The sequence below is a fragment of the Cheilinus undulatus genome, linkage group 11 (genome assembly GCF_018320785.1).
Source record: "Cheilinus undulatus linkage group 11, ASM1832078v1, whole genome shotgun sequence".
In the NCBI taxonomy this organism is placed as follows: Eukaryota; Metazoa; Chordata; class Actinopteri; order Labriformes; family Labridae; genus Cheilinus; species Cheilinus undulatus.
This window is the reverse complement of record NC_054875.1, coordinates 26,324,025-26,348,587: the sequence shown is the minus strand read 5'-3', so window position 1 is coordinate 26,348,587 and position 24,563 is coordinate 26,324,025. Positions and strand designations below refer to the sequence as shown.

General features: G+C 36.9%; 1 protein-coding gene across 1 annotated transcript; it reads left to right on the top strand.

The window, feature by feature from the left end:
• The first annotated feature begins 10,257 nt into the window (after nt 1–10,257).
• Nucleotides 10,258–23,547, top strand: LOC121518071 (putative helicase mov-10-B.2). The gene is made up of 23 exons (XM_041800267.1): nt 10,258–10,479; nt 10,565–10,667; nt 13,788–13,966; nt 14,296–14,392; nt 14,526–14,667; nt 14,781–15,033; nt 16,580–16,690; nt 17,373–17,553; nt 18,069–18,211; nt 18,295–18,471; nt 19,129–19,241; nt 19,379–19,575; nt 19,795–19,892; nt 20,032–20,129; nt 20,209–20,307; nt 20,399–20,501; nt 20,594–20,711; nt 21,348–21,536; nt 21,633–21,704; nt 21,780–21,905; nt 21,980–22,068; nt 22,193–22,305; nt 22,405–23,547. Exons 1-23 carry the CDS (start codon nt 10,340–10,342, stop codon nt 22,464–22,466), a joined length of 3,003 nt encoding a protein of 1,000 aa, XP_041656201.1. The 5' UTR covers nt 10,258–10,339; the 3' UTR covers nt 22,467–23,547.
• Nucleotides 23,548–24,563: the final 1,016 nt, after the last annotated feature.

Sequence of the window (24,563 nt, the reverse complement as noted above, 5' to 3'; positions counted from 1 at the left end):
ATTAGTATATTTGCTAGTTGAATACTTACATTACCTCAAATATTTCTGACAGTTTTCAAAACCAAGGAAATTTTTGATTTTTATAGCTATGACAGAGCATGTCTGACCAAGGGGCTGCCATGACAGAGCTGCTATGATGGACAGGAAATGTTTCCAGACTGCTAAATAGAGAAATGTAAACTGCTGTTCTGTTGCTGCAACTCATTAATGTTTTGTGCTCCTTACTTATGATGGGAAATGATTATCAAAGAGTACAGTTTAGACCTGCCCTCTTAGTAAAGTGTCCTGAGATAATCTTAATTGTATAGCTGCGCATTCTGCACATTTGTTCTAATCTACACTCAGTACCCCATCATGACAAAGTGATAACAGAATTTTAGATTTTTTTGCAAATGATTGGAAATTAGAAAAAAAAAATAAAAAAATGAGAGGGTGGGAAAACTGTTGTCCTCCCGGCTTAATGTTGTAATTGATCCGAGGATACTCGCATGGCAAAACAGGAAGACCACATTTAACAACCTTATTATGAGAGTACAGAAAAGAAAACAGTGACTTATCATTTAGTTAATACACCAATGATTGTAATTTTAATTGAATAATGTTCTGGTTTCAAAACAGGAAGTAAGTATCTTCTCTTAATCTCTATTATTGTGATTGAGAGCCCCATGGCAGTAAAACTTACATAGTGTGCGTTTCAAATTTTCTGTAGCCCTTCAATTACCTGGAAATATTAGATGACCTTATAAATGTAGATGAGAAAGTAACTATTTCAGAGACCACAAAGATCATGTGATCTTTTTTTAAAAGATTCTGCGCCCAATAAAAAAGCAGAAGAGCTGTCTCAAATAGTCGTCCTCCTTGGAGCACCATCACACAAATCAATTCCTGGAGGCAATGTGTACAAAGGAACAAGCTAAAACCAGATTATGCCATTTTTTCAACAGTGATGTCCTAAACTTGTCCATTCATCATTAATCAGGCTGAGTAGTATGTGGTCTATTTAAAACAAAAGAGTTCTTCTTTGCCAAGTTTGTCACACCAGCACTTCTTTTCCAGAGTGGAAATCACAAAGGGTAGAAATTTCAGCCTTTTCTGGTATTGATGCTTCTTTTTGAGGAAGTAAAACTGTTAATCTTTAATTCATGTTACTTCCTACATCACACATCTGTTCCCTTTCCCAAGGTTAGGAGGCACGATGATAAGACAAAACACAACAGTCAGAAACCTTGAGAGTCTTCAGCCTTAACAAAGTTTACATCATGAGGGACCATTGAATAGCTCTCAGAGGAACAACGAATTCTCACATTCTTTGTGTGCCAGCCACCTGATGTAAGGCCTTATTTCCTTCTACGATCAAGGTCATCCTCCTCTCGTGGCGTGGTTTTGAGCATGCGCGGCGTGAGAGGTCGGATGAGCTAGAGTCCACCTGTAACGTGGTGAGCAATGGCGAAAATAAGTTATTATTTGTAAAGAATTATTTTACCAGAGCCAGAAAATTAAAAGCAAACGAAGTCATCTTGAACTAGCACGACGGGAGAAGGAAGAAACACGAACTCTTTAAGCCACACAGTCGATGTCCATGTTAACACGGTCTAAGGACGCCATGTCGATGGGAGCGAACGCCAGGTTTGATGATCTGGAAGGCAAACTTGATAAACTCCTAAATCTCCAAACAGCCACAAATACACTATTGTCATCGGTGGTTCAAAGAGTGGACGATTTGGATAAAAAGACTGAAAGGCTGATTGGAGAAATGCACGAACAGGGGGTGCAACAAGACGCTCATCAACGCCGTATAAAAGAGCTTGAAAATAAACTTCAGCTTGCAATGGATTACATCGATCAACTTGAAAATCGCCACCGCCAGAACAATCTGAGGCTTCTTAATGTGCCTGAATCCCTTGAAGGAAAAGTTGGGATGACCACCTTCCTGATTAAACTACTGGAGACGGAGTGGAAAGTTACATTGACAGAGGCGGACATAGAGAGCGCACACCGGCTGGGCCCACTCAGAGACAATGCGAGTTTCCCACGCAAGATCATCTTCAAGCTGCATCATCTTCAAAAGAAAATAATGATCCTCAAAGCAGTGAAGGCACGGGGACAAAGTACAGCAAAGAGCAAATATAGGATTATTCCGGACATGTCGACGCAGCTACGGAGGAAACGTGAGGCTTTTTGGCCACTGAGAGAACAATTACACAAACTGAATATAAAAACTAGTCTCCGGTATCCAGCGGTCCTGCAGGTACAAGTGGATGAGGAGAGGATGAACTTTACCACACCTGAGAAAGCTTTACTGGAGCTCCGCAAGAAACATCCAACTCTGTGTTGAGAGTGCAATGTTTAACAACGAAGAACACTGATCTGAGTATGGAAAAGTGTAGGCTCATTTATCAGGTAAATACGATATTTGACTGATTTTACTTTTTAAAATAATGAAAAGGAGTTAAGGAAAAAAAAACAAAAAAAAAACTTGTTAGAACAAGGAAGAATCTTCAGTAATTTTAAGCTCCTTTTAATTTAAGTTCCACAGTTAAATCTGATTTGAGCGTTGTTTGTACGGATTGAGCCTCACATCTTTGTTATTATAATAGTTATAATTTAAAAAGTTAGCCTATAGCTGATATTTGAGACTAAATAAAGTTTCTTTAATAGAATGATATCAAAAGTCTGAGGATGGAGGAATCCCAGAAATACGTCTCCCATGTAAACTGTCAACTAGTACTGGCTCTATTATGGCCATTGATTACACCACAGGGTGGAATAGGATAGCTCAATGAAGCATGTTTAAAGAAGAGAAATTCATTGGGTATGTGTTAGTTACTGTTTTTTTCGTTTTGTTTATGTCTCGTCCTGTTGCAATATGGCTGATGTCCTGGTTCTCTGCTGAGGCCTTCCCTGACCTTGAAACAGTTATGTGTTTTAAGACAAATTAAAAATTTAATAAAAAATGATAAAAAATAAAGATAAGGAAAATGCACTTAATCGATTTACCATTTGTACCTGGAATGTAAATGGACTAAAAGAAGGTGTTAAAAAACAAAAGGTTCTGGGTCATTTAAAAAAGTTATCATCAGATATAGTCTTTTTGCAAGAGCTTCATTTTAAAACTGGTGAAATACAATATCTTAAGAGACAATGGGTTGGAGAAGTGTTTGAGTCCACTTTTACATCCTGTAGTAGAGGAGTTGGGATACTAATTAATAAGAACATCCCCTTTAAGCTAAACTCACAATATGCAGACCCAGAAGGTAGATACTTAGTCATAAAATGTGTTATTTTTGGAACTACATATACACTTATCAATATTTATTACCCACCCTTATCTGATGGATCATTTTTGTGTAAAATACAGAAGATACTTGATATGTCTCCTACGGGAATCATTATATTAGGAGGTGATTTGAATAATATCTTTAGTATAAAAGACAGTTCATATAATAAAAGGAAAGTACTACCACCAGTACGTCTAATAGAATTTCTGGCCACAAATGAATTGCAGGATGTGTGGAGGGTAATACATCCCGAGAGTAAAAATTATACTTTTTATTCCCATGCTCAAAAATCATACAGCCGAATAGATTACATTTTTATATCTACTAGAGGATTAGGAAGTGTTAACTTAACTAAAATTCATGATATAGTCATTTCAGATCATGCTGCAGTGACATGTCAGATGGTACCATTAATAAATAGATATGCTCAGAAAATTTGGAAAATGAATCGAAAACATTTAACCGATATAGAATTTCAGAACTACATTAAAAATCATATTGAGACATTCATGAATACAAATATTGAAAACACTACAATTGAAGACAGACCTCAAATGGACATTATGTGGGATGCCTTTAAAGCCTATATTAGAGGAGTAATGATATCCTTCTCAGTGAAAAAGAAAAAAGAATTAGACAGAGAGATTGACCAAGTGGGAAAATCCATGGAATTTCTCCGGAATGTTCATAAAAAGACTAATTGCACCAATGATTTAGAGAAATTGCAAAAACTGCAGCTAGAATATGACAGTCTGTTACTTAAAAAAGTTCAGGATATTAAACAGAACACAAATAAACTGTCATATGTATCTGCTAATAAGACGGGGAAACAAATGAGCAATTTGGTAAAAAAAATAGTAAAAAGAAATACGGTAGTTCTAAAGGACAAACTTTTAAATAAAACAATAACAGATAATAAAATAATAAATGAAAGATTTGAGACATATTATAGGAACTTATACAAATCTGATAAGACACATATTGATTCTGAACCCTTTTTAAAATCAGTCAACTTGGAAGTTCTAAATAAGGAACAAAAAGAGGAGCTAAAAAAAGACATAACAGTATCAGAAGTTAAAAAAGCAATTGACAGTTTTTCCTTAAAGAAGGCACCAGGTAATGATGGATTACCAATTGAGTTTTACTCTGTTTTTTGGACTCAGATTAGCCCTTTATTTCTTGATGTTATTAATAATGCATGGAAGCATCATATCCTTCCAAAAACAATGTATCAAGCAATAATTAATGTGATACCAAAACCAGGACGTGAAGGCAGTCAGCCATCTGATTATCGCCCCATAAGCTTGATTAACTGTGACAATAAAATTATTACTAAAATTTTAAATAATCGAATAGCTAAAATACTTCCAGGTCTAATTCATTATAATCAAACTGGTTTTATACAAAATAGAAGCCTTAAAACTAACATTAGAACCTGTGTGTCATTAATCCAGTATGCTAAGAAGCAAAAACTAGATTTGATACTGATGGCGGTCGATGCTGAGAAAGCCTTTGACCGTTTAATGTATGGATTCCCAGAAGAAATAACAGCAATGATAAAGACAATATACAAATCCCCTATTGCCCAAGTTTATGTTAATGAGACTCTTTCAAAGATATTTGGTCTACAACGAGGCACAAGGCAAGGTTGCCCTTTATCCCCTTCATTATTTGCTTTGGCAATTGAACCCTTAGCCCAGAAAATTAGACAGACACAAGAAATTACAGGTGTAAAGGTAAGTAAAGAAGAATGTAAACTGAGTCAATTTGCAGATGACTTAATGTTATATTTAACTAATATAAAGACATCTCTCCCAAAAGTAAAAGAACTTATTGAGGACTACTCTAAAATATCAGGCTATAAGATGAATATTGAAAAAACAGAACTAATGCAAATTAACAAAGAACAATGTAGTATCTCAAAAGATTTTGAGCATTTTCAATGGAAAAAAAAAATAAAGTATTTAGGATGCATTATAAGTTCTGATAAAACAATGCTATATGAAGACAATTTCAAGCCTTTGATCAATGAATTAAAATGTTCTCTTGATAGGTGGATAGATTTGCCTATTAACTTGATTGGAAGAATAAATTTGATTAAAATGATATGGTTACCCAAATTCCTTTTCATTTTTCAAACATTACCTCTTATTCCTCCAAAACAGTTTTTCACGCGAATCAATACTTTATTTTCCTCCTTTGTCTGGTCAAATAAAGTAAATCGATTAAGCAGGAATCTTCTCCAAAACAAGAGAACAGAAGGAGGCCTTCAATTCCCAAATTTAGAATTGTATTACTATGCCTCACAGACATTTTACATTGATCGAATAATTAATGATGCCAATGAAGACCCTTGGATAGGCATAGAAAATGACCAACTAAAACCTTACAATTTATTTACTTCTCTATTTATAAAACATAAAATAAAAGTGCCCAACTTTGTTATAAATAGCACCTTAAAATCATGGCAGAAAATTAAAAATATACTAGCAGTGGAATTTAGTATACCTAAGAAAACAAAGATCTGGAACAATCCATCGATAAAACTCCAAAATAGGGAACTGAACTGGGACAGTTGGAGGAAAAAAGGCATTCAGTATCTCTCAGATATATTTGAAAATAACAATGTTCTTTCATTTGTAGAGCTCCAGACCAAATTTTCCCTGGAAAACAAGGAGTTTTTTAAATATCTACAGTTTAAGAACTGGATTGCAGAAAACTTTGAGTTAAAATATGATCTAGTCCCAGGACCCTTTGAGGAGTTTTTGGTTAAAGGCAGTAAAAAGAAACAACTAATTGGAACTGTATACAACATGCTGCTGAAGGAACAATCTAAACTGTACTCAATGGAAAAGTTGTATGACAAATGGAATGAAGACCTTCAATTTAAGGATGCCAGCACAAAGTGGAAGAAATGTGTATATCTCACCAATAGCATTACTGGAAATGAAAACCTACGTTTAATACAATACAAACTTATGACAAGAATATACTACACAAGAGATAAAATTCATAGTTATTATCCAAACTCCTCTGATCAGTGTGTGAAGTGTGGATCTCCTGACTCCCTTATCCACTCATTCTGGTCATGTGTTAAAGTGATGAAAGTGTGGAATGAGATTCAAGACTGGATATCTGGTGTATGTAAAAAACAAATTCACTTCTCAGCTGCACTCTGCATCTTCCAGAATGCTGAGGCAATCCACTATCCATTGGGGTGGCAGATTGTGTTTTCTGCCTTAGTTTATAAGAAGTTAGTTTTAAAACATTGGAAAAAAACAGAGGCTCCTTCTCTATATGCTTGGAAAGGATTGATGCGATATTACCTGACAATAGAAAAGACACTGGCTGAAGATAACAATAAGGTGAAACAATTTAATGATGTATGGAAACAGATTCATGAAGCATTATGAAATACGAATTATTGAAACACTCAATTTTACTGTTGTGGGGTAAAGGGGGGGATCAGCAGAGAACACAGGACGGGGACCAATGTTAAGTGTTTGTGTGTATGAGGATATGTACAGGTGTATAGAGTGATTCTTGGGGGGGGGGGTACGAGACTGTATGAGTGGTATATGAAATGTTGTAAGTGTCTACTGTGTTGTTGTTTTTTTTTTTTTTCTTTTCTTTTGTCTTGATGTATAAATGTATAAATGTTTTATGTTACGACACCACAATGGAAGAATGTAGATTGTGTTATATTGTTATGTTATGTTATGGTATGTTATGTTATTGTACTGTTAAAAAAAAAAAAAAAAAAAGGCTATGTACCCTGTGGTGGCAAGCATGAAAATTAATAAAAAGTAGTTGTATAAAAAAAAAAGGTCATCCTCCTCTCCCCACTCAAAGTTTTCTGACCAGATAAAGAGCTGCTTTTTTTGAAGAACAGGAAATACTCTCCGTTAACACGTAACCTCACATCTGAGCACAAATTCATTTTCTGTTCTGTGGCTGTATCTTGTCAACACCTTGATCCTCTCATGAGCTTGGATTACAGACAATCTAACAAAGAAAGGAGCTGGATATTTGTTTTTGGAGTTAAAGATGACAGTTTAAAGTATGCGCTCAGTTTTTGTTTCTGCAGACTAGAAACAAGACTTGTAGTTATGGGTCCAAATCTACATTTAGGCAGTTGAATTCAATTATAAGCAAAATAAGCCTAATATCATTGTAGGAGGTGTGGGATTTAGAAGATTGCCCATGCATTTCTCTTCAGTAAACAGTCCTTTATGTCAGTCTGAATCCACATTCTAGCTCCTCTGTTCTTAAACTGGAAAATCACTGTTTAAAAAGTGACTAGTATGTGGTATATGTTGCTTATAGCACTGGTTTTTCAAGACCCTTTTAAGTCTTTGTTGGATTTGAGGTCAGAGTTCAAAATTCAATAACAAGAATTCTATAAATACCTGAAAATTTGCCACAGAATTACCACCATAGAAAAGGATGCATGACTCTCCAATGGACAGAGATTTAGGAGATTTTGGAGAGCTTTACATCACTGAAAGGAAAAATCTCACTGGTCAACAATGATCAGCTAGATCATCATAGTTGCTCTTCGAGGTTATGGCAAAAAGATCTTCAGTAATGATCAGTGGGACATTGTATGTCAGAATGTCTTCAGTACATTGTCTTTTAACAAGATAAAGGGGCAGAATTATAAATCAATGCACAGGATGTATATGTGAATGTTCATTTAAGTTAAATAAGCTGTAATTTATCTCCTAAATGCCATCATTGTAAAAAAAAACATATTGGTTCCACCAATACACATGTTTTTTTAGGGAATTTAGTCATTTAAAGCAGTTCTGGGAGGCAGTGCATGATGTGACTGTCAAAGTTACAGAGCTTCCTCTGCTTTTTACACCAGTGCTTTACATTTTTGGTACAGGACAGGAGAAGACTCTAGGTCACATACTAATTCTTTAAAGAGGATTGCTATCATTTCATATATGGCAAGAAATACATCCTTCCCAACTGGAGCCAGGAAAGACCTCCAACATTTAAACAAACACACAGATTCTCTTTCAAACAGTATGTTAAATGTGCAAAGGTTGTATAGGGCTGGAGTTCATCAGCACCAATTTGAAGGTGAAGAATCACTCAGAGCAAAGACGAGGTTCTAAGTCTAAGAGTTTTATTTACAAGCTGTCAAGTGGTGTTTCTGTATTTAACAAAAGGGAAAAGATATAAACATAACTGATTAATTGATTGCCTTCAACAACAAAATAATGTTCAATAATGTTTAAGTCATCAGAATCTTCACAGATTTGAAGTTTGCAGTTAACACAGTTTTAACCAAATTAAACAATGAAAATTGGCAACAATATATTTCATAAATTAAATGGTATTAAACTACACTCTCTTTTGACGCACTTGACAGCAATCAATTTTGGCTGCAATCACAGCACTCAGTCTGTGTGGACAAGTCTTAATCAGGCTTGCTCATCTGGACACTACAATTTTACTTGATTCTTCTTTGCAAAATGGCTCAAGCTCTCTGTCAGGTTGCATGCAGATACCGTTACAATCACTCGAGACACATTCACTGAACTCAAGTGATCGCAATTTCACTAATTGTGTGACTGCTAGCACTGGTTGGCTGAATTGGGGGGGGGAATTGTATTGAATTTGTATGCAATCAGTTATTTAACTTGACGTATTTTTGTTTAAGTGACGTAACTGTAGAAATCTGATCTCACTGTGACATTAAAGAAGTTTTTTGTAATTTCTGCATCAAAAAGCCAAATTATATTGACAATGACTGATTTATAAAATCAATAATAGTGTAAAACACCCAAGGGGGATACTTTTCATAGGCACTGTTTTTATAGTAGTACTTCCATTTTAGCTTATTTTTATTATGTCTTTTATTTGTCAAAAATTTGAAAATCATTAAAGAAACAATGGCAGGAAACAGTTTTTATAGAAGTGTAACATCCATTTTGGTCTGTTTTAGAAAGAGAATTTAAATGTCTTCATGTAATGTTATTGGGTAGTTTCATGCTTAATTTGAAAATAATAATAATAATTTTAAAAAACAGACAAAGGTCATGATGTCAATGTAAATTTTCTTTGTCACTTGTGTGGCGTGACTAATTGAATAAACCATTTAAAGGGCAAAGCACACCTTAAGTCTTTGGTAATGAGGTCACATTGTTTTCATGAAGGTGGTAGTTTTACTTCTCCTGAAGGAGGTATGATGTGCTGCATCTCAAAAGGATGTCTTGTCTTCATTTCATAAATTACACTGTTGTTGGCCTGTATCCTGTAAACTCCTGTCATTCACAATCTACCCCAAACTGCACAAAAAGTTGTTTTATATGGATTAATAACTGCTTGTGTTTTCATAAAGAATTTAGAATATTTCAAAAATACATACTCTTAGTTTCAAACTTAGTATAATTGAACGTTTGTCTGAACTTTTATAGCCATGTTTGTCCTTACCCATTATCAATAGCCTTTCTGATGTTGCATCTGAGTGCATGCATTCCACACAGACTGAAATGACTAAAATGACTGAAATGACTAAGGTCAGTCAAGTAAAAGAAGGTGTGTTGTTTTTGTGTCGTGACACTGATGACTCATCCACATCAAATCTAATAATAGATTTATTTTTCTCTTACTTACTGACTGTTTCGTTTCACCTCTTTAGTTAAAAGGGTATATCTCGTTAGGTTTCGTTTCTCTGGGCTGTGCAGCCATATAGGTGCGCTCGCTTTTAACACCCGGAGAGGGTTGTGAGTCCTATACTGCCGTATCATTAACCCAACATGGCCCAGAGACGTGTTTTACAACCTCACCACTTGCTTTCATGTAAATTACGGCATACGAAAATATCTGGACGGCGAGGAAACGTTTGCACTTTTTCCCTATATTGGGCTTGAAAAGGTTAAAGACGCTGTCACACCGCCCACACGGACTGTCCAATAGCTGAAACGAACCAACCTCCTCGGGGTTTCCTCTGAAACGCAAACTCCTGTGCTGATGACCCTGTGGGCAGGCTATAAATGCGCGTTTTACCCGGACGTCTCCATGTTTGACTCAATCTTTTCTTTACCATGGTGAATAACAAGTGGAATACAACTTCTGCCTGCCAGACTGGACTCGATTTCTTCGAGTTTTTGAAGGAATCTAACCGGACATCCATCACAGACAGGCTTGAATTGAGAGAAATTTATAACAATGAGTTCAGAAGCAGGTAAGTTCAGAAGCAGGTACTTCTTTACTTTGAAAAAAATATCTGCAAATTCCTCACATTTCAATTACATTGTTGTTCATTTTAGGAGAAAAGAGACCAAAGACCCAAATTTTGGAACAGTGCTCCATGCCCTGAAAGTGTCTCACAAAATAACAAGACGAAAAGACAAGATCCGCTTCAACTCCACGGTACGCTCATCTTAAACAATACAATTCAATGATGAAACATATAAAAGTTTAGAGCTCCTGAAATGTGCCGAGTTATTTTGCAGTATGGCTTTTTAAATTTGTAAAGCTCAGATGCAACCTCAGATGCATCCTCAGAAAGAAAACAGACATTAATTATTCTGCAGACATTGAAATTGTGAAGGAAGTAGCTACCTTTATAAAAGAACCTCAGGGGAAGTGGACTTTATATTCCAGTTAGACATTTTATTTAGTAGTGTCTTTTATAATTTTAATCTTATGGTGGAAATCCACAGATAAGGTTTGAGGTATGTTGAACATCTGCTGACCGTAAGGTGTGGTCATAAACCTGTTGCATCTGTAAACACATGCAGCACTAATGTTACTTTGCTCCACAGGTATCTGCCAAATTAAGTAGACTACTTTAACAGCAAACAACATTAAAAACATTCAGATAGAGTTGTTTAAGATACATCGCAAAATCCCTTCAGATATACTGTATTAGGCTGTTAAAACTACTGTAAGGAATTTTTAGGTGCTTAAATGGAAAGAAAAAAATAATGATGCTTCTAATTGTCTTTAAAAAGGAAATAAAATAAAAAAATGTCCTGATATGTATAAATCTGTTAAATACTGGTGTTGAGGTGTGTGATTGTTGCTTATTTAGTCATGGATATTTAACCTAGTGGACATATTTATACCTGTTCAGTCATGTTTAAACATTTTCATATATTGAATGTTTAAACAGAATACACCAATACGCCTATTGAAAATCACATGATTTGCTATAGTCTTTTAAGACTTACAAAACAGTTGTGTTTAAAGACAGGCTCGAGTCACTTACTTGGAAATGAAACTCAAAGTCAGGCAAAAGCAGCGTTTTTATGTCTTTAGAAAAGGCTCGTTGTTGTTGTGTTTCTACGGATGTAAAAAAAAAAAGCAAGAAAATTTAGTAAAATGCATTTTGTTGCCAAATTAGATTAGATCCACTGAACACACTGAAACTGTTGATACTGGTGATGATGATTTAATGGATGTTTTGGTTATCTTTGTTTTATGATTATTTATGTGGTCGGAAAGGGTGTACAGCCACTTTGTTGTACTAGCATTGGTTATGTGATAATAACGTAAAAGTCAAAATATGAATTAAAAATGACTACACAATACATAAGTACAGCAGCATTAAGTATGAGTATGTTGAGTAGAATATTTAGGATGATTAGGATATTGATGTGGCAGCTGTTGATTTGATATTAATGCTACCAAATATACTCTTGTTTTAAACAAATATAATCCCTGCACTTCTTAAGTATAAAAATGACTCCTCTTTGCAAAACAAAATGGTTGTTTAGAAAGCTGCAGGTTTTTGTGTGCTCATAATGAAACAGGAAATGAAGGTTGCCATCTGTTAACTATAATTTAGTTTGACATTGCTATTCAGCTATCTAATTTACAACGTTAGCCTTCATTACCTACTCCCTTTGGGAGTGAAAATGAGGTTGGAACATACAATATTTTTGGAATGATACCAGTTTGATAGCTTAAAGATAATTATCGTATCAGAAGATATGGAAAATTCTGCTGATAATTACAGCTGATATATCAGAATAGATATCAGCAGAATGTATGATACGGAGAAGTAGTAAGTATGTGGAGTTTTAAGTGGAACTAACAGGCTTATCTCAGCTGAAGTTTTTCAGTATTTTTTATTCTCATGTCTTATAAAGGAACTACAGCTGGTTTAATTTTTTGCACTTGGGAAGAATGTCTTTTTTGTGTTATTTTAAGCACTCTCAGGATTGTCTTGGGGGACCTCCCTGCTATTAAGCCTATTGCTTAATCAGGAGAATAAATTTTAAATTGAACATTGAAGATCTATGAAAAAAAGGTTAGATTTTATTTAAGTTCTCCACAGAGCTCACTGTCTGTCAGCAGGTTTTTACAGTGCTGTTTGTAGCTCTCAAAAAGACAAGCTTGATACAACTCTTACCGTTAAAGATATTTCTTATTTATAATATTCACATAATCCAAAGGATTTCTTTGTTTTTCATTAGTGAATGTCTATATTAAAAAAGAAAACATTTATAATTTATTGTAGAATCAAATATGTTTTATCTTGATTTTTTTGTTTCTAAAACAGTCACAATATAATGCAGGAGATACTTGGTGTTCTTTACAATTAACAAAAAACATGTATATGTTGGTATCAGCTAAAAGTATCAAAATTTGGCAAAAAAAAAAAAAAAAATCAAATATTATGTGTCCCGGTAAACAAGTCAGTTTTTTGAGGAAACAGCCAGAATGTTTACAGCAAGTGAGGAGTATCTTCTAGTAAAATATTGATTACCTCGTTAAAGAAAAAGCACTGTAAAACACAGCGTATCTATATGTGGGAGAAAGGGAGAGATGTGAGTGAGGTACTAAACCATTGAAAGGACTTGAAAGTGTTAGTCATAAACACATGAGAAGCATGTGGACAAAGGGCTCTGGGGAAGTGCCTTGTGTGATCTTGTCTGGAGGAGGAGGAAAAAAGTAGGTGGGTTGATATTTTTTAAAGCTTTATATGTTTGTGTTTACTCCAATGAGTTTTTAAATCAGGATCTCACCTCTGAACGCTTTTTATAGATATGTTCATAGACAGAACATTAACAGTGACATAAAGGCTGTCAACTCTGACATCAAACGTATACCAGATGAAATATTTCCAAAACCAGTGTTAAGTACTGGTGAGCTGTACATTTTGTATTTTAAATTTCTCAATGTTTTTGTGTATACAATACGTGTTTTACTGTATTACATGTCGTGTTGTGTGCTTTTATGTTACTGAACTCTCTATATTTTATTACATTGTATATGTAAGGAGCCAAAAATGGAAAAGAGTTGAAACTATGAACTCTCTGTGTTTTACATCAGTTGATTTGTATTGGAATTGTATTAATTTGCATAGTCCCTGTCAGTTAAAATAAATTTAACAGTCTGTAAACGTGCTTATGGTTTACCTTTGAAAGTGACTGAAGATGTTTGCATGTCTGCTCCTGCACTCAACCCATCGTCCATGACATTTAGCTTCTTCATATCATAATTTATGATTGTGAGACAAACAAGAAGTTTTCCTCTTCACAGGTCAAAGCATTTTACGTGGATCAGTGGCATTCACCCATTGACCGTAGACCAGAGCCCATCCAGAGCCCAGCCAGTCCACAGTATGTGCAGGATGTCATCTCTGGAGATGAAGCGGAGATGGGTGTTCGAGCTCGCAGGAAACTGGCTCGTCTCCTGATGGACCGACTGAAAACAAACAGGTAAGGGACAAAATCAGCAGAGATACATCCATGCACTCTCATTTTGCCTTCAGGCATTTTTTAGGCATGTCTATTTTAATTACTTCTGGATGGTGATTGCTGTGAAACAGTTTGTCTCTACTGCTTAGACGCAACAAGCAACCAAACAAATATATTCGAAGTCAAAATTTAACTGTGGTGTTTGTTATTTATGCCTGTCTCCTTTGCACTCCTCAGTGCAGTGGTTCTCAACTGGTGGGTTGGGACCCAAATGTGGGTTAATGGTAATCCTCAAACCCCAAGCCCTCTTAGTTAGAGTGTGTAATACGCATTTCCTATCACACCCACAGGGGTCAATTCATCTCTGACAAAAATGGTATCTGCATCAGCTCTGACCATGGGTTTGACAACGGGACCCTCAGCTTGCAAGTGGATGAAACATATGAGGTATTAAGCCACTGAAATCTGCATTTGTCATGATATGAAGGGATCAGATACAACTTTTATTTGCTCCTGCCTTGATACAAATGCGATGGTGCAGTATTTCATGAATCAGTTTCTTTCTTTGTAATCTAAACAGTATGTGGTTAATCTGAATGTGGAAAACACTGGGACAGACACTGTGTACTTCACCTACTACACCCCACTGCACTGGCTCAAGTACTTCACTCTGAGAGACGAGAGAAAGGTGACCAAAACAAATCCTCTATGCCTTAAACCAGGTAATGCAAAAATAACCCATGTATGTATGATTCTTTTTCTCTCTGTTAGAGAATTTATAAACCACCAAGAGTACAATGAAAAAACATGATCATCTGTGATTACCTCTCCTCAGGCCAGAGCTATGACATTCAGGTTAGCTTCCACTGCAGTTTGGTTGGTTTCTATCCAGCCACGCTCGCCTTTGAATTCAAACCAGACCTGCTGCCCACCTCTGCTACGTTCCACATTGTGCGCTACATCCAGGCTCAGTGCATAACTTCATTAGGACTGGAGCTGGCTCCAGTGGCCCCCTACAAACCTTGCTCTCTCCCTGCCTGGACTCCTCCAGTGGATTATATGGTTGTGGATGGACTGCAACCTGAAGGGTATTGTAACTCGGCACACTATCAGATAAACATAAGTAAAAATGCAAATTCCTTTTGTGGTTATGAGAGAAAAGGTTCACTTAACAAAGCACAGCTAAAGGGTTAAATTGTCCCAAAACTGTGCTGCAGGACAACTAGTGCCATAAGCTACAAATAGCGCCTAATGCTCCAGTGCTGTTTGCACATATTTAAATGAGTCATTGTGCATTCATTACATTTAAATGGCTCCTGTTTTGCAAGTAAGCCTTACTGCAGAAACTTTCAATGTACTCAGAGTGAAATTTTTACTGTCTCCCGAGATTTGGTGGTAATTGTTATTAAGTGTATTTATGAAGAATGCTCAAACTTTACAGCGGTCATGACAACAGTTCAACCCATTTGAACCTAAGAATAAGTAATCTCACTGTACAGTCTAAGCATGACTTTGGTTTAGTGATTTGGATGCCCCAGGCAAAAACCAGGCCCATTCACATCTAGCTAAAAGCAATTTGTTACAAATCAAGAAAATATTTTGATGCAACTTTTTCTTCTGGTAAAAAGGCCAGAGAACTATAGGACATGTCAGATCTGAAATCTAAAAAGAAAATACCCAAAAGTACTTGCCCATGACCTCCTGGAGGAGGATTATAACTATCATCTAAATATATTAACATGCTTCTCAGCCAAGTGTAACTTACTGGTACAGTATCCATTCTTCTGTCACAAATAATATGTTTTTATTTCTTATCTGCCATTTTACCATAAAGTAATCCACTAAATCACTATTTCTATGTATCTATAGGGATCTACCGAACTATAATTTGCTTGACATTTGAGGAAAGTTTGGGGCTTTTTGAGAGGCTTGAGTCTTTCTGAAGGAGCCAGGAGTCCTCCTCAGGGACTTTTGGGATAAACAGAACCCTGTTTGTGCTATTTTATTCACTCTTTGCCTCTTATTTGCATTCAAAATGCACATCTTAATCAGTAAAACTAATTCTAGCCGTAAGCCACCTCATTTTACACCTGTAAATTCTATATCTTTGGGCCCCTCGAAACACGGTCCAGGCAACTGACTATGTTTGCTTAATGAAAAAACCACATATGTCCACATGCATGGAGACTGCATAGGGCTGTTATGCGGGAGGAAGATGGGAGATTTTAAATTTGACTTGCTACTTTCCTTGGTTTGCTAACAAGGATATTTGTAGACGTTTGACTCAACAATAAGCTGGTATAAAGTGTACCCTCTCAGTCCAGCTCACCATCTACATACAGTACATGAGCTGCATCAGCATGAGAGCACAGCTCCGTACAGTAGAGTAAAGCTGTTGAACACTTATCTCCACAATCTGATGCAAAACAAGTGAAAACTGCATGGAGCTACAAAATGTAATGACTGTATTTGCTTTTGAACATCATCCACAGTGTACTTTGTGAATTGGACCAGAGCACATATTGAGGCCAAATGATGCTCATTTCATGGTGCTGATTGATGGAATCCATTCTTTGTGAATTTTCCCATCTCTGAGACGTTTCCAACTTTTAACATTTGCTCTCTACTGTCCAGGATGTCAGTGATGCAGCTTCAAAATGTGGTTGAGCTGAAACAGTATCGAATCCCTTCATTTATGAACCAGCTCATCAAGTCTCTGAAGAGTACCATCTTTTCTGATAAAAGGTAATTTAGTTAATCCATTTCCTTTATGAAGACTGTAGTAAAAGGAAATATCTGGTGTAATGACTGAAGAAAATCTAACTTACTGATGTGCTTTCCATGTGTAATTTTACTACATTTACTATAAGTAATGTACAACCTATAAAAGAGTTGGGCCAGATGGGTTACGTTTTTCTCCAACATGATGGTTAAATTTGCTAATTTACAAATCTTGATATTGAAAATAATCTGTTCATTGCTAAATGTACAAAACTACTCTTTGTTCTAATAATAAAAGCTAAAACAATTCTAATTTAATTTTATAGAAACTTCCATCTATGATGGTTTTTATGGTTTATGTGCTGCAGCACTTGGGTAAATAATGATTTCACTTACTAGAACATTTAGTTTGTTTGTTTAAACATAAAACATTGTGGAATCAATCACAAGACTAATTACCACCTAACTAGAAATTAAATTTTTCCTTATCCTCATCCAAAGGGGGTTTGTTGCTATAAAAGTCAGCTGTAGACCAGATAAAGGATGTGGTTGATAAATAAAGGGCTTCATTAACGCGGAAAGATTTCTTCTGAACGTCATCCTGGCAGGAGTTATAGTACAATGCAAAGGGAAACAACTTAGATACCAGTCTTTAATTTCTAGGAGAAAGATGTCAAAAGGGTTTCTTCTTCTATGGTGTGTTTAGAAAAGACTTACTTGAGAGTCCCTTGAGCTGGGAGAACTACTGTGAGAAGTTTCAGCTGCAGTTGTATCTGGAGGAGCAACAGATGGAGGTGGACATCAAGAGATACAACATCCCCAACAATGACAGACAAGAGGCCACCATGACCAGAGATCCTAACAACAAGAAACTTCTTGTTCTTGAGGTTAATATATTGTCACTTACTCACTTACAGAATCAGCAATTCCTAAAATTATTCATCCCTTCTCTTACTTGGTGATTTTAAAAGATAAGTTACACTGGCTATCTTCACAAGGGAAGTATACAAGTGTATATCATCAGAGTTCTAATGTATCCTGGAAAACCAGGATGAACCAGTCATAGAAGACATGGAAAATGACAGAAAAAGAAAGATGTCCTGGAAAATATTGTGCGGTCCTGGAAAAACATTCACCTGGGTTAAAGCCTGGGTTTTAGCCACAGACTGCACCGGTTTTGAATCAGACCTCCAAGGAAAGTTGACGAATTGACATGATGTGTTCCTGTCATATCAGCTAAATTGTCACTGAAAAAGTCCTGGAAAATGATCTTTAAAAAAGAGTGGAATCCCTGATAATTCATACTTACCGACAAAGAGAAAGAGTATGTTACATAAAAAGTTAAAAGACAAAAAAGTTAGTTTTTTTATTCATTAAATGAGCTTTCATATTTACCTGACAGGTACCTGGTGTCTCTGAGAACCGTCCGTCTGTGCTACGAGGAGATGCCCTGCTGGCTTATCCTGTAGGAGAAACAAAGGTGAAGTACCGCGGCTACGTTCACAGTGTGCAGCTGGACAGCGTCAAACTCGGCTTTGGCTCAGAGTAAGATCAAAGCGTTGCTATTCAGCTCAGAAAGATCTGTCCTTTACTCATACTAAAGTTCACACAGGGTTTTCTTTTTGCAGATTGCTGAGTCGTTTTGTAGATGGCATGAAGTTCAACATTGAGTTCACTCTCAACCGCCTTACTATGCGTGTTCAGCATAGAGCAGCAGAGCTGGCAGCTAAATACAAACTGAGAGAGGTGTTGTTCCCATCTGATGATAGACTCTCCTCTCTGCAGCCTGAACTTCCAAGACTCAGGTTAGTAAAAGAAATGATTTGGGGCGCAGGTGGCTGAATGGTTTAAAGCGCGCCCCATGTACTAGTATGCGGTCAGCCCAGGTTTGAGTCTGGCATGTCTGTCCCAGTTTCTTGAAAAAGAAGTCTTTTAAAACTACACTCCAAGCAGTATATCTACAAAAAATCTGTTTTCTTTAAATATATTCTTGACACGATAAGGAAGACAAGCTGGTACAAAGTGGCTCTGCTAGCTTGCTTCACTCTGTGAGCACATGATGAAATAGTGAAGTGGGGTACAAATGAATGAGAGTCACTGTACGCAGTTCCACATAGGAGGAGAAAATAATTTTTCCAAATGGAACTCAGTTAAGCAATGAAGTGAGTGAAGAGCTGTGCAGACTGTAGCTGTCTAACAGTCTGATGCTCTCCTAACACAAAATCATTCACAGCCAGCTGTTTCATGTCCAAAAGGCTGAAGACATAATGGTAAATTAACGATCACATTAATGACGCTTTTTAAAGGGGCCTGTAATGGTCTAATAAAACGATAAACCTTGTTATACTTGAAGCTTTGTCCAAAAACAGATACTTGTGTCACTAGACGAGAGTATTTAATTTACTGTTCATAAACAGTCTTGCCTGTGACTAAGCTCTTACATCATATTTCTGGTCTGATAGGCTGCACGACTCAAAGCTGGAGAGAAACCCAGAGCAGTACAAGGCTGTACAACACATTGTAGCTGGCTCATCCAAACCTGCTCCTTACCTGGTGTTTGGTCCACCTGGAACAGGTAAAAAACATACTTAATTGGTCTCTCCAGTCAAGCTGTGCTGTGAAAGCTGTTTCAGTTTGATCTGTAATCCTACCAACCACTCACACAGCCAGAAAGTCTTTCCTCTTTATTCTGATGGTTTACTTCCTGTTCAGGAAAAACTGTGACGATGGTGGAGGCCATCAAGCAGATAGAAAAGAGGCAGGCGTCCTGCCACATCCTGGTCTGTGCTCCCTCTAACAGTGCTGCTGATCTGCTCTGCAAGAAGATTCTGGATCATGTGGACAGGAACAAAGTGTACCGCATGTACGCAAGTAGCAGGGACCCAAAATGTGTCCCACAGGAAATAAAGGTCAGTGCAGGTGCCTGAAGTTTGTTTTCAAAATAAAAAGTGTTGATGCAGAAAACAATCTTACACCCCCCTAGTGGACTTTACCCAGCACTACAGTGATTACAGAAGTCAGGACCCATTAGTTGCTTTCAGGCTGCAGTGCTGTTGCTTTAGGTGTGAAATAGTTGTGTGTCTAGCCTCACTAAGTTTGTGTGCATGCATGTGGTTCTACTTTTACAGGACTGTTCTAACCTGGTTGGGGAGTGTTATGTTTTTCCTGCTAAAGAGAAGCTGATGGAGTATAAGATCATGGTCACCACTCTGTTAACCGCTGGAAGGTAGAGAAAGACTGACAGTTTGCTTACCTGCATGAAAAAGAGTTGCAATTCACTGCTGTGTTTATTGATGCTGACTAACAGTTACTTTTTTAAATGAACTCCTGGGGAAATAACTTTGTTTGTACTGTGATCTCTGCAGGTTGGTCTCTGGAAACATCCCTGCAGGTCATTTCACTCACGTGTTTGTGGACGAGGCAGGACATGCTGTTGAGACTGAATGCATAGTCCCACTGGCAGGTAAAGAGAGCCCTTTTTGGTAACAGCACAAAGCTTGTCAGATGTGTTAGCTAATCTTTTTGTTATCAATCCAACAAAGGGCTACTCGATGCAGAGTCTGGTCAGGTTGTTCTTGCTGGAGATCCTAAGCAGCTTGGGCCAATTCTCAGATCCCCTTTCGCACAGAAATACGGCATGGGTGAGAACGAACACGTATCCTGATAGTAACTCTTAATTTAAAAACAAATTTTGGCTTTACTGTTATGTTTATTTCTGTCCTTTTCTTGCAGGAGTGTCCCTCCTGGAGCGTTTGATGAAGAACTTCTCTGTGTATCAGAGGGAGGAAGGCATTTACAACAACCACTTTGTCACCAAACTGCTGCACAACTACAGGTGTGGTGGCAGAGATGGTCAAAGATCATACCTAAACTTTGATTTTTCAGACTTTTTGATCTGTTTTCATCCCTGCCTTTGTGCTGTTTTAGGTCCCATCCTGCTATTCTGGAAATCCCCAACGAGCTCTTCTATGACAGAGAGCTGGTGGCTAGTGCTGATGAAATGTTACGCATCTCTTACTGCAGATGGCCACATCTTCCAAAGAGGGTAATAATTGTCCTTTTAATGTATAAACATGGCAGTCGACTTGTCAGCTCAGATACAGTTTTACCTTAAAAAAAAAAACACACTGACCTTTTAATTTCTATAATAAACAGACAATAAAACACCTAAAATGTTCAGTTTAATCCAATCATTCTATACAAAATTGGATAAAAATATTAATTTCTACTAATCTTTTATGAGCCATGAGTCAATCTCATAACAATGAACACACGCCACAGTTCAAAACAACTGGGCCTAATGTGCAAGTGCCCTGAGCCTCTCCACACTTTATCCTTAAAACCCAAGTGTTTAGAATTGCCTATTTATTGTAACATTGGGGCTCACTCACCAATATCTTCCTTAGATTTTTCTTAAATTAGTTCCTAAGAAATGTACGTAGGATTCATAACATGTTCTTAAACTGCTGAAGTGTTTGCGCCTAACCTTGCAAAGCAGATGAATTTGTGCACTGTAATGACAACAACAGTCTAACCCCCAATTAACCACTTTTTCCCATCAGTTCAGGAGCATGGTCATTTTTTCTGTGCATCTAGTTGAATAATTTCTGAAAAGGTTTCTGGAAGCCTGAAACGTTTTCTATGTAGTTCCAGTTTAAAATACATGTCAAAAATGTCACAGGACTTCCCGTTGATCTTCCATGGTGTGACGGGACGTGATGAACGTGAGGCCAGCAGCCCATCATTCTTCAATGTACCAGAGGTGGAGGTGCTGATGAGCTACGTGAGGAAACTGCTGGAGACAGAGGGCAAAAGTCAGGGTAAACTTGCACCCAGAGACATTGGCATCATCGCCCCCTACAGGAAACAAGTAAGAATTAACTCTGGTATCACAGTGCAGCCATGGATCCTAGAGTTATTCATATCAACATTGATGCTACGTTTGTTTTGTGTGGCTGTCACACAGGTGCAGAAAATCCGAAAGGCCCTGGAAAAAGTTGGGAAAGATTTTAAATTCAAGGACATGAATGCACTGAAGGTAGCTAGGTATTGAATTCTTTAATATGAATCAAACAGCAGTAGCACTCTCACACTGTGACTCTACCTGTGTCAGGTTGGATCTGTGGAGGAGTTCCAGGGTCAGGAGAGGAAAGTGATCATGGTGTCGACAGTTCGCAGCAGCCCTGATTACGTAGAAATAGATAAAGAGTTCAACCTTGGCTTCGTCAAGAACGAGAAGGTATACAACACCACACATGCTTACATGCTGTCTTACACTAAAATGGCACTCTGACATGCTGCTTTCTTGTCCAGAGATTCAACGTGGCTGTGACTCGAGCTAAAGCCCTGCTGATTGTGGTTGGAAACCCCAGAGTGCTGACCACAGATCCTACCTGGGCCCGGTATATGCCTCACGCCTACCTCTGATCTCTGTCATTTTTACACAAACATTTAAAACGCATCCAAAATTCTACAGGACAGTATCTAAACTGTGTCTTTATTTCCTCCCCCTGCACTCGTCTGCAGGTTTATCCAGTACTGCCAAGACGAAGGAGGCTACACTGGTTTTGTCCATGTAGAGGATGAGGAGGATGTGATTAGAAGGCTTGCTGCCCTGTACATCGAGATTGAGACTACAGGTGAGACATATCTTTGGTTAAATTCCTGTTCACCTTAAAAGAAATTTTTATTTGATGTTAAACTAGCCATTTTGTTTTCTGGGAATTGTTTCTTTCCAGTTGAGACTGCTGAGAGTGTCGTCCAGCAGCAACTGGACCCCGAGTGGAGGAGTGACCTGTAAGGGAGAGAAGAAGCCACACTTCCATCCTGAGCACTTTAAAGAATTAATTTAGCCTTTTTGTCTGGTATTTTTCTGTCTTAGAGGCTTGAAACAAAAGATTCAAACAAGGTTTCTGATATCATTAAAGGGCTTAATGCTACTTTTAAAGATTGTCATGAAATATAAAAAGACAGCAAAAAATATTTATGCAATCAAAGGTCATATTTTTAAAATCAGCAATATGAGCTTGACCAAAGATGTTAAGAGACAGGGAGGTTATCTGTAATTCTTTTTGGCTACTTCAGTAATTTGCACATTGAAATTGTTCTGGCTTACATCCAGTTAAAGACACAGTAAAATTGGAAAAGCAGATCTTTTTGTTGAAACATATTTCACCACTGAAAAATTCAGATCTCAGGTTCATTATGTAACAGTGACGCTGCGATGTCACTCTCACCAATATCCAAGCTGTAGTTTTATAATCACGTGTTTTTTTGTTGTTGACTGTATTACAAGTTTTCCCATCATGTATAAATTGTCCAATTTATTTTAAAAATCACCAAAATCAAATCTTTTGTATTACTTAAGCCCATAAAATTTAGAGGGCACACCGGCAGGCCGGCAGATATTTTTACAACTATTTAATTGTTTACAATATGTAAATATAGCATCTTAAACACCACCAGAAAGCACTGATTCTCAGGAGTCTGACCATGTAAACCTTCTGGACAGAACCTACACAGCAGCCACAACTGATGCATTTCTCAGACATTAAACAGTTATAAGAGTGACACAGCTCACCATTAGAAGCTCTCCTGATCACAGTAGTGCAGTCCTGCTGCATCGGAGTCAACACAATCAAATCCAGTCAGCCCAAAAAACAGGATTACTTTCATAAAGATCCATAGACCATATAATTGTTTAATTTCAGATTTACCATTTTTCTCAATAGCCCACTGTATTTGCTGTAAAAAAATGCCTTTTCCCATGCAATTATTAGCTCTGCAATATGGGGCAATGTCTGCCAAACCTTGATCATTTTTGGAGTCTACAGTTTGAAACATCAGGACTTTTCCAAATAAAAACAGGTGTAAAATACAAATTTTCTGTTCTATTGTCATTAATTTTGAGCTTGTACTAGCTAAGGCTTCATACTTTAGTCTAGTTGAGTCTTCCAGCTAATACCATCTAGCTAGTCATCTACAGGCCTGTTTCACAACACAAATTGTGAATTACAAACATGTTTTTTGTTGCATTACTCAGTACCAGTAGCAGCTACAGTGAATCTGACAGTTTGGGAATGAACTTCAGAGTGTTTAATTTCAAAAGAAAACTTCTTTGAGCTTGTACCCCAAATGGTTCAAATACAGCATTCAATTTAATTTGGGTATACCTGTGGAGGAATTGGCTAATTTCACTCAGAATTCCAGCTTAAGAATTGTTATTACCTTATTTTGAATTTTTGGGTTTTTTATTTTTTTTTTAATGTCAGCTTTTGGAAAATATATAGTAAATGTCAGAAATGTTATGGTGACATCTGCACACAATGAAGGCTTTCTTTTTCATTCTTAGTGGAAATCAATGTAAGGTGAGTGCAGCTTGAAAGGCTGCAATCAATGCAAATCTGAGACATTATAGTGTACTTAGGAAATAGCAGTGATCACGTGATCAGTTAATTATAAATGTTTTTTTTTTTTTTTAACTAGAAAAATTTTTGTGCCATGTAAGAATATCAATGTAAATGCATTTTTGCAAGACATCTGCAAGGTGGGTTATGTTTGTAGGAAAACTCACTGTCAGCTTTTGATTACATCGTATTTCAAAAATACTTTATTAACACGTGTCTCATTCAGACATTTAACACCCCACTCCTGTTTGCAAAGAGCCATAACAGTCACTATTTTATATGAAACAACCATGTTTTAACAGACAGAGAGGCACTGTTCAGGAGTTAGCCAGAGTTAGCAACATTCATATCTACATGTATTTGAATGTGCCAGATAAAAAAGATCACTGCAGGTGTAGCTAATGATGGTAAGATCAATGCAGGGATCATTCAGTATTCTCTGATGATGTGTGTTCAGAGCTCTTTTATGACACACCCTGTCTTATTTGATG